Source organism: Rattus norvegicus, chromosome X, assembly GCF_036323735.1.
Source record: "Rattus norvegicus strain BN/NHsdMcwi chromosome X, GRCr8, whole genome shotgun sequence".
Classification (NCBI taxonomy): Eukaryota; Metazoa; Chordata; class Mammalia; order Rodentia; family Muridae; genus Rattus; species Rattus norvegicus.
Window position 1 is genome coordinate 133,306,763 of NC_086039.1, and position 19,448 is coordinate 133,326,210.

A 19,448-nucleotide genomic window follows, 5' to 3' on the forward strand; every position below is an offset into this window, starting at 1 on the left:
TTGGATATAAGGCCTCTATCTGTTGTAGGATTGGTAAAGATCTTTTCCCAATCTGTTGGTTGCCGTTTTGTCCTAACCACAGTGTCCTTTGCCTTACAGAAGCTTTGCAGTTTTATGAGATCCCATTTGTCGATTCTTGATCTTAGAGCATAAGCCATTGGTGTTTTGTTCAGGAAATTTTTTCCAGTGCCCATGTGTTCCAGATGCTTCCCTAGTTTTTCTTCTATTAGTTTGAGTGTGTCTGGTTTGATGTGGAGGTCCTTGATCCACTTGGACTTAAGCTTTGTACAGGGTGATAAGCATGGATCGATCTGCATTCTTCTACATGTTGCCCTCCAGTTGAACCAGCACCATTTGCTGAAAATGCTATCTTTTTTCCATTGGATGGTTTTGGCTCCTTTGTCAAAAATCAAGTGACCATAGGTGTGTGGGTTCATTTCTGGGTCTTCAATTCTATTCCATTGGTCTATCTGTCTGTCTCTGTACCAATACCATGCAGTTTTTATCACTATTGCTCTGTAATACTGCTTGAGTTCAGGGATAGTGATTCCCCCTGAAGTCCTTTTATTGTTGAGGATAGCTTTAGCTATCCTGGGTTTTTTGTTATTCCAGATGAATTTGCAAATTGTTCTGTCTAACTCTTTGAAGAATTGGATTGGTATTTTGATGGGGATTGCATTGAATCTGTAGATTGCTTTTGGTAAAATGGCCATTTTTACTATATTAATCCTGCCAATCCATGAGCATGGGAGATCTTTCCATCTTCTGAGGTCTTCTTCAATTTCTTTCCTCAGTGTCTTGAAGTTCTTATTGTACAGATCTTTTACTTGCTTGGTTAAAGTCACACCGAGGTACTTCATATTATTTGGGTCTATTATGAAGGGTGTCGTTTCCCTAATTTCTTTCTCGGCTTGTTTCTCTTTTGTATAGAGGAAGGCAACTGATTTATTTGAGTTAATTTTATACCCAGCCACTTTGCTGAAGTTGTTTATCAGCTTTAGTAGTTCTCTGGTGGAACTTTTGGGATCACTTAAATATACTATCATGTCATCTGCAAATAGTGATATTTTGACCTCTTCTTTTCCGATCTGTATCCCTTTGATCTCCTTTTGTTGTCTGATTGCTCTGGCTAGAACTTCAAGAACTATATTGAATAAGTAGGGAGAGAGTGGGCAGCCTTGTCTAGTCCCTGATTTTAGTGGGATTGCTTCAAGTTTCTCTCCATTTAGTTTAATGTTAGCAACTGGTTTGCTGTATATGGCTTTTACTATGTTTAGGTATGGGCCTTGAATTCCTATTCTTTCCAGGACTTTTATCATGAAGGGGTGTTGAATTTTGTAAAATGTTTTTTCAGCATCTAATGAAATGATCATGTGGTTTTGTTCTTTCAGTTTGTTTATATAATGGATCACGTTGATGGTTTTCCGTATATTAAACCATCCCTGCATGCCTGGGATGAAGCCTACTTGATCATGGTGGATGATTGTTTTGATGTGCTCTTGAATTCGGTTTGCCAGAATTTTGTTGAGTATTTTTGCGTCGATATTCATAAGGGAAATTGGTCTGAAGTTCTCTTTCTTTGTTGTGTCTTTGTGTGGTTTAGGTATAAGAGTAATTGTGGCTTTGTAGAAGGAATTCGGTAGGGCTCCATCTGTTTCAATTTTGTGCAATAGTTTGGATAATATTGGTATGAGGTCTTCTATGAAGGTTTGATAGAATTCTGCACTAAACCCGTCTGGACCTGGGCTCTTTTTGGTTGGGAGACCTTTAATGACTGCTTCTATTTCCTTAGGAGTTATGGGGTTGTTTAACTGGTTTATCTGTTCCTGATTTAACTTCGATACCTGGTATCTGTCTAGGAAATTGTCCATTTCCTGAAGATTTTCAAATTTTGTTGAATATAGGTTTTTATAGTAAGATCTGATGATTTTTTGAATTTCCTCTGAATCTGTAGTTATGTCTCCCTTTTCATTTCTGATTTTGTTAATTTGGACGCACTCTCTGTGTCCTCTCGTTAGTCTGGCTAAGGGTTTATCTATCTTGTTGATTTTCTCAAAGAACCAACTTTTGGTTCTGTTGATTCTTTCTATGGTCCTTTTTGTTTCTACTTGGTTGATTTCAGCTCTGAGTTTGATTATTTCCTGCCTTCTACTCCTCATGGGTGTATTTGCTTCTTTTTGTTCTAGAGCTTTTAGGTGTGCTGTCAAGCTGCTGACATATGCTCTTTCCTGTTTCTTTCTGCAGGCACTCAGCGCTATGAGTTTTCCTCTTAGCACAGCTTTCATTGTGTCCCATAAGTTTGAGTATGTTGTATCTTCATTTTCATTAAATTCTAAAAAGTTTTTAATTTCTTTCTTTATTTCTTCCTTGACCAGGTTATCATTGAGTAGAGCATTGTTCAATTTCCACGTATATGTGGGCATTCTTCCCTTATTGTTATTGAAGACCAGTTTTAGGCCGTGGTGGTCCGATAGCACGCATGGGATTATTTCTATCTTTCTGTACCTGTTGAGGCCCGTTTTTTGACCAATTATATGGTCAATTTTGGAGAAAGTACCATGAGGAGCTGAGAAGAAGGTATATCCTTTTGCTTTAGGATAGAATGTTCTATAAATATCCGTTAAGTCCATTTGGCTCATGACTTCTCTTAGTCTGTCGACATCACTGTTTAATTTCTGTTTCCATGATCTGTCCATTGATGAGAGTGGGGTGTTGAAATCTCCCACTATTATTGTGTGAGGTGCTATGTGTGTTTTGAGCTTTAGTAAGGTTTCTTTTACGTATGTAGGTACCCTTGTATTTGGGGCATAGATATTTAGGATTGAGAGTTCATCTTGGTGGATTTTTCCTTTGATGAATATGAAGTGTCCTTCCTTATCTTTTTTGATGACTTTTAGTTGGAAATTGATTTTATTTGATATTAGAATGGCTACTCCAGCTTGCTTCTTCTGACCATTTGCTTGGAAAGTTGTTTTCCAGCCTTTCACTCTGAGGTAGTGTCTGTCTTTGTCTCTGAGGTGTGTTTCCTGTAGGCAGCAGAATGCAGGGTCCTCGTTGCGTATCCAGTTTATTAATCTATGTCTTTTTATTGGGGAGTTGAGGCCATTGATATTGAGAGATATTAAGGAATAGTGATTATTGTTTCCCATTATATTCATATTTGGATGTGAGGTTATGTTTGTGTGCTTTCATTCTCTTTGTTTTGTTGCCAAGACGATTAGTTTCTTGCTTCTTCTAGGGTATAGCTTGCCTCCTTATGTTGGGCTTTACCCTTTATTATCCTTTGTAGTGCTGGATTTGTAGAAAGATATTGTGTAAATTTGGTTTTGTCATGGAATATCTTGGTTTCTCCATCAATGTTAATTGAGAGTTTTGCTGGATACAGTAACCTGGGCTGGCATTTGTGTTCTCTTAGGGTCTGTATGACATCAGTCCAGGATCTTCTGGCCTTCATAGTTTCTGGCGAGAAGTCTGGTGTGATTCTGATAGGTCTCCCTTTATATGTTACTTGACCTTTTTCCCTTACTGCTTTTAATATTCTTTCTTTATTTTGTGCGTTTGGTGTTTTGACAATTATGTGACGGGAGGTGTTTCTTTTCTTTTCCAATCTATTTGGAGTTCTGTAGGCTTCTTGTATGTCTATGGGTATGTCCTTGTATGTCTATGTCTTTTTTTAGGTTAGGGAAGTTTTCTTCTATGATTTTGTTGAAGATATTTACTGGTCCTTTGAGCTGGGAGTCTTCACTCTCTTCTATACCTATTATCCTTAGGTTTGATCTTCTCATTGCGTCCTGGATTTCCTGTATGTTTTGGACCAGTAGCTTTTTTCGCTTTACATTATCTTTGACAGTTGAGTCAATGATTTCTATGGAATCTTCTGCTCCTGAGATTCTCTCTTCCATCTCTTGTATTGTGTTGGTGAAGCTTGTATCTACAGCTCCTTGTCTCTTCTTTTGGTTTTCTATATCCAGGGTTGTTTCCATGTGTTCTTTCTTGATTGCTTCTATTTCCATTTTTAATTCCTTCAACTGTTTGATTGTGTTTTCCTGGAATTCTTTCAGGGATTTTTGTGTCTCCTCTCTATGGGCTTCTACTTGTTTATTTATGTTTTCCTGGAATTCTTTCAGGGATTTTTGCGATTCCTCTCTGTAGGCTTCTACTTGTTCTCTAAGGGAGTTCTTCATGTCTTTCTTGAAGTCCTCCAGCATCATGATCAAATATGATTTTGAAACTAGATCTTGCTTTTCTGGTGTGTTTGGATATTCCGTGTTTGCCTTGGTGGGAGAATTGGGCTCCGATGATGCCATGTAGTCTTGGTTTCTGTTGCTTGTGTTCCTGCGCTTGCCTCTCGCCATCAGATTATCTCTAGTGTTACTTTGTTCTGCTGTTTCTGACAGTGGCTAGACTGTCCTATAAGCCTGTGTGTCAGGAGTGCTGTAGACCTGTTTTCCTCTCTTTCAGTCAGTTATGGTGACAGAGTGTTCTGCTTTCGGGCGTGTAGTTTTTCCTCTCTACAGGTCTTCAGCTGTTCCTGTGGGCCTGTGTCTTGAGTTCACCAGGCAGCTTTCTTGCAGCAGAAAATTTGGTCTTACCTGTGGTCCTGAGGCTCAAGTTCGCTCATGGGGTGCTGCCCACGGGCTCTCTGCAGCGGCAGCAATCAGGAAGACCTGTGCCGCCCTTCCGGGAGCTTCAGTGCACCAGGGTTCCAGATGGTCTTTGGCTTTTTCCTCTGGCGTCCGAGATGTGTGTGCAGGGAGCAGTCTCTTCTGGTTTCCCAGGCTTGTCTGCCTCTCTGAAGGTTTAGCTCTCCCTCCCACGGGATTTGGGTGCAGAGAACTGTTTATCCGGTCTGTGTCTTTCAGGTTCCGGAGGTGTCTCAGGCAGGGGTCCTGCCGCTCCTGGGCCCTCCCCCACGGGAGCCCAGAGGCCTTATACAGTTTCCTCTTGGGCCAGGGATGTGGGCAGGGGTGAGCAGTGTTGGTGGTCTCTTCCGCTCTGCAGCCTCAGGAGTGCCCACCTGACCAGGCGGTTGGGTCTCTCTCTCACCGGGTCTGGGAGCAGAGAGCTGCTGCGGGCCGGGATCCGCGGGTGTGGGACTTCCGGTAAACAGAGAACGTGCCCGGTCCTAGAGAAATTCTGCTTCCGTGTGTCCCAAGCTCACCAGGCAGCTTTCTTGCAGCAGAAATTTTGGTCTTACCTGTGGTCCCGAGGCTCAGGTTCGCTCGTGGGCTGCTGCCCAGGGGCTCTCTGCAGTGGCAGCAACCAGGAAGACCTGTGCAGCCCCTTCCGGGAGCTTCAGTGCACCAGGGTTCCAGATGGTCTTTGGCTTTTTCCTCTGGCGTCCAAGATGTGTGTGCAGGGAGCAGTCTCTTCTGGTTTCCCAGGCTTGTCTGCCTCTCTGAAGGTTTAGCTCTCCCTCCCACGGGATTTGGGTGCAGAGAACTGTTTATCCGGTCTGTTTCTTTCAGGTTCCCGCGGTGTCTCAGGCACAGGGGTCCTGCCGCTCCTGGGCCCTCCCCCACGGGAGCCCAGAGGCCTTATACAGTTTCCTCTTGGGCCAGGGATGTGGGCAGGGGTGAGCAGTGTTGGTGGTCTCTTCCGCTCTGCAGCCTCAGGAGTGCCCACCTGACCAGGCGGTTGGGTCTCTCTCTCACCTGGTCTGGGAGCAGAGAGCTGCTGCGGGCCGGGATCCGCGGGTGTGGGACTTCCCTTATTTATTATTTTAACCAATTTGTTTAAAGCTAATATTTAAATATATAGTATTATTTAAAGCATATATTTCTGATTAGGAATGACATTGAATCACTCTTCAGAAGTTAACTAGCCATATGTGCATACATTTCTTTAAAAATAATCTATTTTTATTATTTTATTTTAATTCATGGGTATGTATGCATGTTCATATGGGGGTGTGTGCACCTGAGTACATGTGCCAGCAAAGGCCACATGGATCCTTCTGCAACTGGAGTTATAGGCACTTGTGAGACACCCAATATGGGTGCTGCAAATCAAATTCTAGTCCTTTGCAAGCTTTCGAAAGCACACTTTACCACTGAGCCATCTCTCTCCCCAGCTTCCAGTTTACATTTTCTTAATAATTGGTATAATTTCTTTACATATACTCAGTATTATCCCTCCACCGGTTTTGTTTTCTTAGTCTATATTTTGCATTTTATATAGTTTAAGGTATATTCAGACATATCAACAAATTTTTAATTATAAAAATAAGTACGTGTGTGTGTGTGTGTGTGTGTGTGTGTGTGTGTGTGTGTGTGTTGGCATGTTTGTAGTCAGAAGGCAACCTTCAGGAGTCAATTCTTTCCTTCCACTGTTTGGGACCCAAAGATTGAACTTAGATCCTCAGGCTTTGCTATAAACACCTTTACCTGCTGAACCATCTTGTTGCCCTTTACAGAACTGTTTAATATACTCGGTTTTGTGTCTTAAATCATATTCACTTTCCCGAGGTTAGTAAGATGTTCAATGATATTTTCCACTGTATGTTTTAAAATTTAGCTTTTGAGTTTTGTAGTTGATAATGTTTGAATTCCATCTAGAAGTCATGCTGAATTGTAACATTATTTGAAGTTAGGAATTTTAAGAAGATGCCTAAATCATGAATGAATTAATACTATTTTAGGAGGGGGTTGGTGGGATCAAGTTCCTGAACACATGGATCAATTCAGCCTGGCTCCCTCGCTTTCTCTCCTCTCCCTTTTTCTTGTAGCCTCTGCCTTATGTTAAATTAGTAGGAAGGCCCCCACCAGATACAACCCACTGATTCTGCACTTCCTATTCCCAAGAACTGTGACTAAATAACCCATTTCATACCTCTACTTATTAAATACCATTTATATTTTCCATTATTCTTATAAGCTACCTCTGTTGTATATAAGAGCTTCATACATACATGGGTCTAGTTCTAGGAACTTCATTAGATTCTGAAGGCTTTTATTTACCTTTATTATTACTATATTGTGAAGATGCTCACAATAAACAGCATAGTTGGAATTTACTTGTGCATATAAATGTCTATAATATATGTTGGAATGGGGAAATGTGAATTTGAATTACAAGAAAATTTTATTCAGACTGAACTGAAAGCACATAAGACATTCTGGCAAAGCATCCAGTATTGTAACAGGATGCTCTCAGGAAAAACGACTGTTGGTAAGAAGATCCAACTGACTTGTTCTTAAATATGAGGAGTCAAGATATTTGAAATATCAAGAGTAAAATGTGAGAATGGAGCAAGAGAATGGGGCAGATAGAGGAAGAAGTCAATGAAATCATTCAAGTAAGAAAAAATGGATGTCTTGTCCCTTTCCAGGATTTCCTGTAATCAAGTACTACTGACACCTTTAAGATATGAAAGGGGAACCTCCCCATTCCAGGAAATGGAACCTGAAGAGACTACCTCCAGCAGTTAGAGAGGGCCCCCAGTAGAGGGATGGGGACACCAACCCATCTACACCATCTTTTGCCCCCAAATTGCTTCTGCCTAAAAGAAATATAGGAACAAAAATGGAACAGACTGAAGGAAAGGCCATCGAGTGGCAGGTCCAACTTGGGACCCATCCCATGTGCAGGCACCAATCCCTGACACTCTTACTGATGCTATGTTGTGCTTGCAGACAGGAGTCTAACATGGCAGTCCTCTGAGAGGCTCTACAAGCAGCCGACTGACATAGATGCAGATATTATCAGCCAGTCATTAAACTGAGGTTGAGGACCCTAATAGAAGAGTTAGGGGAAGCATTTAAGGAGCTGAAGGGGATGACACGCCGTAGGAAGACCAACAGTGTCAACTAACCTGGGAGCTCCCAGAGACCGAGTCGCCGAGGAAAAGGGATACACAGGCTGGTCTGAAGGCCCTGGCACATAGGTAGCAGAGGCCTGCCTTGTCTGGTCTCAGTGGGAGAGGATGAGTCTAATCCTGTAGAGACTTAATGCTCTAGAGAGGCAGGGAAACTGGGGGATTACCACATCAGAGGCAAAGGACAGGGAGGAACTCTGGAAGAGAGGCTGGGAGGGGGCAATATTTGGGATATAAATAAATAAAATGATTAATTTTAAAAAGATATGAGAGGTAAAATGATGGTCATGTGGACTGATGGGTATTCAGATGGTAAAAATACAAAGGCTGAGATGAGAGTAATAGTTGTCACTGGGAAATTGTCTGGGGTGATCACTTCCTGCCGCTGAAGGACCATGGTTTAAGAAGAAAATACTCGCCTAGATTATGAAAAAGATAGTGTTGATCTTTTGTCCTAAAATTAATTCAGGAAACATTTGATCCAATACTTGAGTTTCCTGCCAAGGGTGCATTTTTCTTTGTCTTTTTGATGGTTGTCTTACTTCCTTTCCCATCCTTCTTCACTCATAACAGTAAACAACAAAAAAATAAGAAAGAGTAAGGACTGAGAGGTATGACATCAAGTCAATTTTGCCACTACAGTACTACATGATATTTGGAGTCTAGTTCAGTTAATGCTGGGGGAGGGTGAGTTTCCCAACAGTTGATACACACAACTCTTTGGAAATCCTTCTTATAAGCTTTTTCTTAAGAGTCTCTGCTTTAGGTACTTTTCCCCTCACTGTTGGATTACTCTATAGGGACAAATATTTATATACTCACTACACCCCTTGTCATGGTGGTTCTAAATCATCGAAAGATGATCTCTAAGTGATCGCTCTTTCCAAATACCCTGTCCTGCCCCTCACAGCACCATTGCATGTTTGGGCTCTTTCCGTATGCTCGGATAAGCTTTCAGTTTAGTATTGAGAGTCTCTGGGGGAATACTTGGACCTTCTGGAGGTACTCAGGGCTATAAAGTCTTGCCCTGGAAAAAAACTTACCACTAGTGGCCAATGAAATTTGAAAGACTTGAGCACCTGTTCCACAAAGAAGGGGATAGAATTACCCTGCCAGTGCTAACTTGCAAAAATAACTCTGAGGTTCACCAGGAAGCCAGAACAGCCTGAGCCTTTCAAAGAAGGTTTGTGAGAACTATGTAGGTGGAGGGGGCTGGAAACAGGGTGCACGGAAGTTGGAAGTCTGAATTATAAAGCTATTCTTGAAGGTCTGACTTTTAGACCTTCTCCAGTGCTTCTACCACCCCAAAACAGCTTTTTTATTTTTACCAACTGAGCACCCATCAACCCAAATGGACATCATTTTCCCTTTGATAGATTAAAGGTGTCACTAGCCCTTGGCCAAAGGAAATTCTGAAAAGGGAAATGGCATCTTTTTTGCTTACTTGAATGTTTGCATTGACTTTTCCTGAAAATAGCCTACTAATGGACTTGCTGAGAGAAAGCACAGGTATAACACACTGGTCCTGATTAAAGACAGCGTTTACTTTCATTATTTGCATGCAACCTCACTATTCCGACTTCACACTAACAAATTTGGGTCCTTTAAAATTTCTAGAGAAGGAATTTTCATCAACAAAAGTGGACAGTTTCTATTTACTAAGTGTAAATACCTTGCATACAGAGGCCAGATCTTATTCATCTCTCACTTGCTGTTCAAAATTGCCAGATTCTTCCATCTTCTATCGGGCACTACTTGACACACAGGAAGTGTACTATAAATAGTGACCAAATACAAATATAAGCATATTATTTGATTCTAACTGCCTTCTTCCATAAAGGCTTCTAAACTGTTTATATAAGTAGCAAAATATTATCCTGGCAGGCTTAATTTTTATTAGTAAATGTTTTTATGTATTTGCTATTTTATTTGAGCAAATGTTATTATATATAATATACAAAGTGTACATAACCTTGTATTTCTGAAGAATATGGTTGAGGATTTAGGAGAGTTTCCCCTTTGCCAAAAGATGTTTAGATCTCCTTATAGATAGAACTGTTCCACAACTCTTTCTCTATAACCAAACATTTTCAAGCAGCAATTACACATTCCAAATTGCCTAAGCTATATGAGAACCACAGCACAAAACAGCTGGGTATATGATGTTAGAATGACTGTTCACGTTCCCTTTAACACATACCAAATCCCAAAGCTTTAAAGGCACGTGTGTCCTGCTACCCTCTTTTTCTCTCAAAGAGCATCTGGAACCAGTCTGGTAAACAAAACAAGAGCTTCTCTGCCAACTACCATAGGCCAGATGACTCGACAGCAGGGAAAACATAATTTGATCTATGTATTTATACTTTTGGGCTCAATGGGATAAGGGTATGTGACATTGAGGGTACTCTAAAAAATCTGGACCAGATGTGATGCATACAGCATAAACAATGAAAACAGTCAAACAAACCAACAAACAAATGAGATAACTTTGGAAACACATTTAACAGAAAAAGCATGAACTGATATGAGATTAAAAAAACTCTTACAAGTCTATAAATTTAAAAACTAAAAAACTATAGAAAATGGTGAAGGAGATCACAAATGAGTTCTAACAGAAACCCAAAAGGCTAGCAAACATTTAAAAATACGATTAAATTCATTATTCACCAGAGAAAAAAGAAACCTAAGTATAGCTACTACTTCTCAACTGTCAAACTGGCCACATTCACAGGATTCAAGATGCTCATGGTTGAAAAGAAGACATTGAATATCAAATACCAGGGTTCAGAGTATGACATGATGAAGGGTTTATAAACTAATTGGGGGAGTTTAGTCATCAATTGTCCTAAGCCCTTAGCCACTGAACTCTGGACTCTTACATGTTGGGCTCTAGATCCATATAATAATAATTAAATATCCAAAGAGTAAATGGCCCAACTCTTAACACAATAATACAGTTATTAGAAATAGGGAGATAAAATAAGGGAAGCAGTTGTGGTGAAAGTCTACAAGAGGTACAGGAAACTTCTACAGGCCACAGATGATCTGTGCCTTGTATCAAGCACTTTTATGTGAATAAGCTGGTTGTGGAAGTCCATTGGATTGTATATATGGTTATGTGTTAGTATACACTGCAAAAATATTTTAAAGTTAAAAAAATCAAGTTTATGAACACCATGCTTTAATGGAAAGAGGGATAGACTACAGAGAAGAAATCCTGAGTTGCATTTTATTTTTCTAGATTATACCATAATTATATTATTTTCCCCTTTCCTTTCCTCCCTCCAACTCTCCCCACATAATACTCTTTGCTCCCTTTCAAATTCATGGCTTACTTTTTATTAATTGTTATCATACACATATATGTAGAGAGACGGGGACTCTGTGTGTGTGTGTGTGTGTGTGTGTGTGTGTGTGTGTGTGTGTGTGTGTAGCAGCTTTTTTTTAACACTAGGAAAATTATCCAAGCCACGTCATAACTGACTTATGCATAAAAGTAGGATAATTATACTCTGTTTAAAGAGGAATCATTGAATTTAAATACTTTTCATTTCTATGTTTCCTGACTTTTCAAGTCCTAATCATCTACTAAATTTCTTTTTCTTATCCTCATCTTCTCCATCCCTATTCTCATACATTTATTGAGCTACAAATATTATTTGCTTTGTATATGTCCAGTCTTGTCATTCAAAACTAGTTATTTCTCTTTGCAATTTATAGTTTATTTATATTCCCTGAAAGTACAGCTTAGGTCTCTATCGTTGTGTTCTTTGCAATAGGACACAATGAAATGCACATAGGAACTGCCATCTAAAACCCTGGCTTTGAAGAGGTTACTCTGCCTATTTTTCCATCATACTTTGTGTCCTCAATGCATGTGTAAATGACTTGTATTTGTCCTCTTATATACTTAAGCCGTTGGTAGATTATTTCTAGAATCTAATACAATGTAAATGATTGGTGTGGTGGGTGCTAGAGACCAGTAAGTCATCTGTCCTTATTCAGTACAAACAGTATTTTATATGTATGTTACTAGGAATTGAACTTAGGGCCTCACACATGCTAGCTAGGCAAGCATTCTAACACTGAACTATATTCCTGGTCCAACATGATTTTGCCACTATCTTTGATCCAGGGTTCTTTGAATCCAAGGATTTGCAACCTAAAGGATCAAGTATAATAACAAGATTTTCAAAGACTCATGATAAAACAACTTTCACCTATCTGTATGTGAAGGCCTAAACCACACTTCACTTTGCTAGCTAGGGGCCTAGGGAAAAAGAAAAGAATCAAGTCCTTCAACCTCTACTACTTGGCTCATACCAATCAAGGCAGAAAACACTTCTAAGCCATCTGAGTGGCAACACACAGCTTCCCAATCAACCAACAGGTCACTAGATAGGAGAACAGAAAGTAAAGGCATTTCCTCTCTATAGGTCTTGCCACAGAGAGTGGCACCCTACAGCAAAGAACAACTGTCTTAATTGATGGCAAGCCCCATCCTGAATGATCTAGACTCCTCCCTTCACATACCTAATGTGACAAGAGCAGCTTAACAGAGACCTGGCACAAAATCAGGAGAAGCTGAAACCTTGTGGTTACCCTGCTGAGATAATTTGAGATGCATTAGTCAATGTTTCTCAGGCTGTTCATAGTACATCAGGGTAATTATGAAAGGGAATAAAAACAGCTTGCCAGAAGAGTCACTATATTTGTATGAAACGACATTAAAATCTGAAAACAGGGGATAGCTGTGACTTGTCACTTTCACAGCCTTTATGCCAAATTCTGACGCAAACTCAACTCCTAGCATTGGAGAAGGAAGGCCTAGTGCCCATGGTTAGTCAGACAAGTTTCCTAAAATTTTTCTTGTGTACTTTCAAGCCGGGGATGCCTCTTATACTTCAAGGATTACATGACCTTCAGGAATTAATCTTGCAGAAAGAAAGCATATTTACAACTTGTTTCTTCCCTTTCCAATGGTTTCAACCAAACATCTTCATAGGTTTTACTCCCTTCTCTCAACGTTTCCTTGGCTGACTGAGGGCAGGCTTCTCCAAGCTCATTTTAAACCAACATACAAGCTTATGAAATCGTGCCCTCTGTTCATTTTGATGATGTACTTGTACTCAATTCTTTACCTGGCATAGTTCCCAGCATATAATACACATGCAGTAAATATTTACTCTTATTTACCGTGCTTTATTCTAGCAGTCCCTCCTACATAGCACTTAGCATAAGTGCAAATATTTAATTATTTGCTTAATGGCTGTCTTTCTCATTAGGCTTTGTCACAAGACAAGGGTCAATGTCTGTCTTATTCACAGCTTATTGTAACAGCTTAATGCCTACCAAAATGACTAACACTGATTAAGAATAAATAAATATTAATTGAACAAAACAGCAATTTTCTCTTCATTTAATTTTTGAATGAATTCTAAAACAGCATCATATTTAGTATCATGACCCGCATTTCATAATAAGGAAACTGAGGCTTACAGGGCTGCAGTAAATTGTCTAAAGACAGAGCCAGAACCCTGAATATGTGCTGATAACAACTATTACTGTTTCTCTCTTTAAAGACCTCTTCTACAACTTAGCACTTGTAGCCTGAGAAGGTTTCATATTGTCCAAGCCTCAATTTTTAGAAATACCTCAAAACAAAGGAACGAATGGCTGTCTTATAGATTTGTTGTAAAGACTGCTTGCGTTTCTATGTGTGAGCCACTTGGTCAGAGTAGCTGGCATACAATCAATATTTAATAAATAAAAGGTACTGCTGCTGTGGCTGCTATTACTGTCATTAAAGCCAATTTGCAGAAAAAGTGGCCATAGTTGGGGGAGGCTACCTGCTAAGCACTGGCCCTACCCTGCAAATTAAGACACTCGGTTCTGCATGTTTCTGCTGGACATGTGTGCGACTTCCATCAACCCTCAGAGTGTTTTATAATACGGCTTACACAGGAGATCTTTCTTTGCTCAAAATACAATATGAAATAAAACAACTTCTTTAAAATTAATTCTGTCATACAACAAATGGCCCAAATGAGGAGTACTATAGACTATAAATATTAATTTACACTATAAATGAAATTCAAGAGTGAACAAAATCAAGAAGGTCCTCTTGTTCATAACCATAGGGATTTTCATCTTCATGGATCTCAGCAAATAAGTATATATCATGAAACAGAGCAGAGAAAAAAATTGCAGCTAAGGAGGTCTCTTTGTTCTGTATTTACATACACAGAAATGTCAACATTTACATAACTGCTTTATTTGCCAAATTTATTTTTCTGTCACCTTAGCTTCAAACAGGACATTCTAGACATATTCAGTCATAAAATAGTGTACACTGCTAATGTTTTTCTTTTACTTATTGGTGACAATTTCATCGATACATATGATGTATTTGGTCAACCTACCCCAATCTCTCCCTACTAATTCCTACTCTATGTCCACATGATTTTCCCTCCAAACTCCATATATTCTTTTCTTTAAGAGTTATTTTTGTTATATCACATTTCCTAAATGACATTATTATTTACACAAATAATATTTTTATTATTTTTAGTTATGGTGTATGGATATGTGTATGCCTAATGTGCACAGGCATATATTTGTCTGGGTGCTCTGGAAGGACACAGATACAGAATACCCTGAAGTGTGAGTTACAGGTGGTTGTTAGCCAACTGATGTGGGTGCTGGGAGCTAACTCTGACTCTCTGTGAGAGCAATATGCACTGGTATCACTGAACAATCTCTATAGGCTCATGTGCTTTTCTTTTAAAAAGTAAAAATCAAAGCCATAGAAATTGCTTAGTGTGACCTGTTTGTGTGCACATGAAGGACAATATACTGGAGCTGGCTAGTTTCACAGTAGCCACATCCCTGAGGAAAGTGGACTCTCCTTACTCTAATTGTCAAGAGCTCCACTCCACTACATGCTGGTATTCTGGTATTCTGGTATTCTGGCTGGCTTTAATTTGTGCAGGATTTGTACATCTAGTCAAAGATGGTATGAGTTCAAGAATGAACAATGTCATGTCCAGAAAATTGTTTTACTTGGAGACATCTACTACTTCTTGCTCTTGCAGTATTTCAATCATGTCTTTTCTAAATCATACTTCACCATGGGGGAAGAGGTGTGATGAAAATGTGCTGTTTAGAGATGAGCACTCCATAGTCTCTCTTCCTGTTGACCAAATTCACGTCTCTGTATTAATCAGCATCCATGCACAAACAAGATCCTCTAAAAGAGTTGAGATGTACACTAATATACATTTACTAAGAGACAGGGACAGGTTATTACTGTGTCTAATTTAGCAGTATAATAGTGTTAGGTTATCCCTATCATCTATGCCCTAGCCAATCACAGGGTTTGACCCAATTAATAACTACCAGGATAACAGATAGATAACCCATGTGGGGGGTCAAGACCCACAAGTTGAGAACTATGGTTCTACAGCATACCAAAGAACACTGGCAATAAGTTACAATGTCTGAGTTAGGGGAATAGGACTCTACTGACCAACACTTCAAAAAAGGCTAACTTGTACCTGTCACTGGGCTTTTTATGTGATAGCCTTTAGTGTCTGGGAGAAGCACTGTTTCCCTCTTATTGGGTAACCACAAACTGACTTTTGGTGTAAGTATCTGCATATGTATTTGTGTAAGGAAGCTTCTACAGTAGTGGGGTTTCACATGGCTTTTGTAAAGGTCTCTCGTTTTACCTATCTCTCACACTACTAACTTTTCTATATTGCTCCCTACCCCATTTAGCCCCTTTTGTTCTGTTATTCTCTCTTCTCTCATCATACCACTTGTATCTCTTTCCTCTTTCTCTTGAAACCCTCCCATTCCCTTACTAGTTTTCTAACTTCTGTGGGTCCTCCCATTAACATGCACTTATCTAAAGACATGCTGCAGGAGGGAGGTCAGAGACAACTCAAGCAGCAACTGCTTTTTGACTTCCACTGTGTGGGTCCTTGTTGGAACATGGTCCAGGAATGGAGTCATGTGAGGAGAATTTTGTGTGCTTGTTAGAACACTCCAAGAAAACAGGACAAGAATCTTGTGACTTTAGTGTGTAGTGGGTAGTAGTGAGTTTACTTTAGATAATTCATTATTGTGTACTGTTCTTATTCAATTACATGTTTGAGCCATCCTTTAATACAGCTCTATGGAATAATGTTTTTTGCCATGTGTGGCTTATCTTTGTGACTGTATATAGCATGAACTCATGAGAACATTACCCACGTGTCCTTAACCCTCAGAATACGAATGGTCTGAAGTGCTGAATAAAATTGGCTATTGTATGATACACTAGTCCACCTCATTTATCAGCTCTCTTCTCAACAGTCCCACCCCCTCTAGAGTGGTGACAGACCCTGGGGATCAAACACAGGTCATCAAGCTTGCCAGCAAGTGATTTTACCTGCTGAACCATCTCATTAGCTCTCTAAAACGTATTTTCATTGTTATATGTTAGAAGAGATAGAATTTTAAAATTTGCGACCTCATATAAATGAACATGTTGAAAAAGCATCAGAGATGTTCTGCATTTGAAATTCACAAAAATGAAATCTCGCTTCCTTTGCGTTCTCTCTTCCTCTCCCAGTATGGCAGCCTCAGCAAACATAAGAATAAGACAGGTAAGAGCATCTTGCTAACAGACTTTCTAACTGAGGATGGGGGAACTGCTGGAGGAGGTGTCTAAGTCCCCAAAGCAGTCAACTGGGATGACAAAACAGATATCTGCAAGGAGATAGGTCAACTATGTGGGATAGTTGAATATTCCATCCTTCCCACTGGTCCATGGGCTACTTGGGAACCAAATTGCTACCCTACACAGCTTTCCTATGGAATCTGTGCTATGATGTGACAGAAGACTCTATTAAGAAATTCTTTAGAGAATTACATACCAGCACTGTATGCTTACCATTTAATCTAGCAATCCAGACAAGTTGATAGGTTTTGGCTATGCAGAATTTGAGAACCTGAATTCTCTGCTCAGTGTTTTAGGTCTCAATGAACCATCTCTAGGTAACAGGAAAAGTAGACTGCATGTTGCAGTTCAAGCACAGGTTAAAGACAGGGATGACCAGCTGTTTCTTTGGTAGAGGTAGAAGTCAAGATTCTGACAAATCAGACTGAGATTGGAGGGCCAATCTTGCTACAGACAGCTTTGATGATTATCCACCTAGAAGAGGTGATGATAGCTTTGGAGACAAGTATCAAGATTTTTACTATTCAAACTGGTATGGGGTAGGTTATCTGGATGGCCCATGCAGAGACATGTGCTACCAGGAGGGACAGGATCACTTGCGACTATGACTAGGGAAGTAGACTATAACCAAGGCTATGACTCCAGGATAGGCAGTAGCAGAAGAACATTTGGAAGTGGGCACAGGAGGGATGAGGACTACAGAGGAGGTGAGGACCACTATGAAGAGCTGTATGAAAGACTAGGCAATTAGTCACGTAGCTTCAGAGATGACTACTCTTGGGACAATTATATACATGATGACAGACACCCCCACCCTTGCCAAGGACTGAAACTGATTCTCAAGCCTTTGAGCACTCTTAAAGAGGATGATTCCTCTGCTATCACTTCACAATCCAGTCAAGCAGCTTCTGTCTTTGCAGAGCCAAAGTTGGTTGACACAGCTGCTAGAGAAAGAGAAGTAGAGGAGAGGTTACAGAAGGAGAAGGCGAAGTTGCAATGTCAGCTGGATGAGCGAAAACTATACCGCCAGCCAAAGAGAGACACCCAAGTTGGTCAAGTGAAGAAACTCAGGAAAGAGAACACTTGAGGACAGGAAGTGAGTCATAGCTGATTGTGATCTTGGCCACATCTGACAGAAATACACAACATAGAATGAGAAGTTTCTAGAAAATGAAATCCTCAATAAAGAAGACTGTCACTCTCCAACCTCTAAGCCTCCTGAACTGGATCCGCCTTTAAAAATAATGTCAGCCCCTCCACCAAAGAATACATGGGTGAAGCAAAGCTCTAACCCTCTTACTTGATCTTAGAGGTCAGACACAGAGTACCATATCTCCAACAAGTAGTGGAGAGAAAGTAGGTCCAGCTCAGCCCTCTGAGGAAAGACCATCAAAAAAAAAAAGAGGAAAATAAAATGGACAGGGTAATGTTACAAAAGGTGAAAGTGGGAACTCCAGTCATAGTGCTGGAGATGGAGAGAACAGAGACCACTGGAAGGACTTGGATAGGAAGAAGGGCAAAAAAGATCGAGACTCCAGATCCATACCTGAGTCTGAGTCAAAGAATTTTGAGGAGAATCCAGCCTCTAAGTTCAGTTCTGCAAATATGCTGCTCTGTCTGTGGTTGGTGAAGATGAAAATGAGAGGGAAGACACCCTGTGCTTCCTCCTAGTCTCCATCAGGGAACATTCAAGAGCAAATCAAACCTTCATCCAGACAAGACAAAATAAACTCACCATCTCCTGAAAAAAAGAAAACCTGTTCCTGTGTAGAACTAATATGAGGCTAGTTTCACTTAGAATCTGTCTTGATGTAAGTTGGGGAGAAAAAACATTTAAATGTAAGATAAGTGTATTAGAACAACACTATTTCTTAATTCTAACACAAGAGAATATCGTTGCCAGCTACCCACTATATAGAAGAATCCTAAGGATAGGTTTTAGAAATGCAAGTCATGTTACTCTTAAAATAAATTTCAATATTTAGGAATGTGGAGGTTCTTTTCTCATTTTTTTTTCATTTCATGGGGAGGAGGAAATTTCCCCATATTTGTGAGGGAGTAGTGAAAATTCTCTAGAAACCTCTGCAGGGTGTCACCCTACTGCGGAGGTAGAACAATGCTCGTATGACCTCCTTGCACTTACGTTCTAGTCTCTCAAGTGTGATATCAGTGACACAGACATCATCATTTACTGAAACATGCATTTAGAGCTAGAGGTGTTTATAGGCCTTAAGTTACATTCCTCAGAATGGTTTTATATAAAATGAGACTAAGGTTGTATATTGTTCAGCATAAAGTTTTTTTTTTCTTGGTTTAACCCATTAAAACAAAACAAAACAAAACAAAACAAAAAAAACCCAAACAACAGAGAAAGCAATATGGTACATTCAGACTTTGAAATTCCAATGTTCAATGCATTAATCACAAAAGTAGTATTTGACAGCTTTAAAATGCTTTTCATATTAAATACATTTGAAAACTGACACTTAGAAATGGCTGCTTCTGCGATTTACTCGAGGTCAAAGACTAGTTAGTAATAAATTCAGCACCAAAACTAATTTTCACTGAATGTCTAAGCATGCTCTTTTACTTACAAATGCCAAGAAGTTCTTAGAGACCTAAAAGACATGAAAAGGGGGCCTTAACTTTACTGAACTAACAGACAGGAACAGAACCTTCCAAAATACAAGAGTTTCCTTTCTCTGAAATTGAGATTCAGGGAACCAAAGTGCTCGCTCCTACTTTCCCTCTCTTCCCCCTTCCCACCCTCTAAAAGAAGTCTGACTAAAAAAAAAAAAACCGAAAATAGGGGTGGTGTTGGGTTCTCTTCTAGGGACTATGACCTTACTGGCCACAGGTAGTTGAGTATATTGACAGAATCATACATAGATTTCCTCATATTGATTG

The 19,448-nt window shown here is 39.8% G+C and overlaps 1 protein-coding gene and 1 pseudogene across 7 annotated transcripts in view; one reads left to right on the forward strand and one right to left on the reverse strand.

Moving 5' to 3' along the window:
- Positions 1-19,448, reverse strand: part of Enox2 (ecto-NOX disulfide-thiol exchanger 2) — a 322,102-nt gene that overhangs the window by 157,950 nt on the left and 144,704 nt on the right. Inside the window, exon 4 of one of the 7 annotated variants that reach the window (XM_039100556.2) lies at positions 9,489-9,590. The exons of the other annotated variants lie outside the window; for them this stretch is intronic. Within the exon in view, the coding sequence (XP_038956484.1) occupies positions 9,489-9,495 (7 nt within the window). The 5' untranslated portion in view covers positions 9,496-9,590. The remainder of the gene's footprint in view (positions 1-9,488; positions 9,591-19,448) is intronic. 7 annotated transcript variants of the gene reach the window in all.
- LOC134484113 (eukaryotic translation initiation factor 4B-like) lies at positions 16,347-18,286 on the forward strand (annotated as a pseudogene).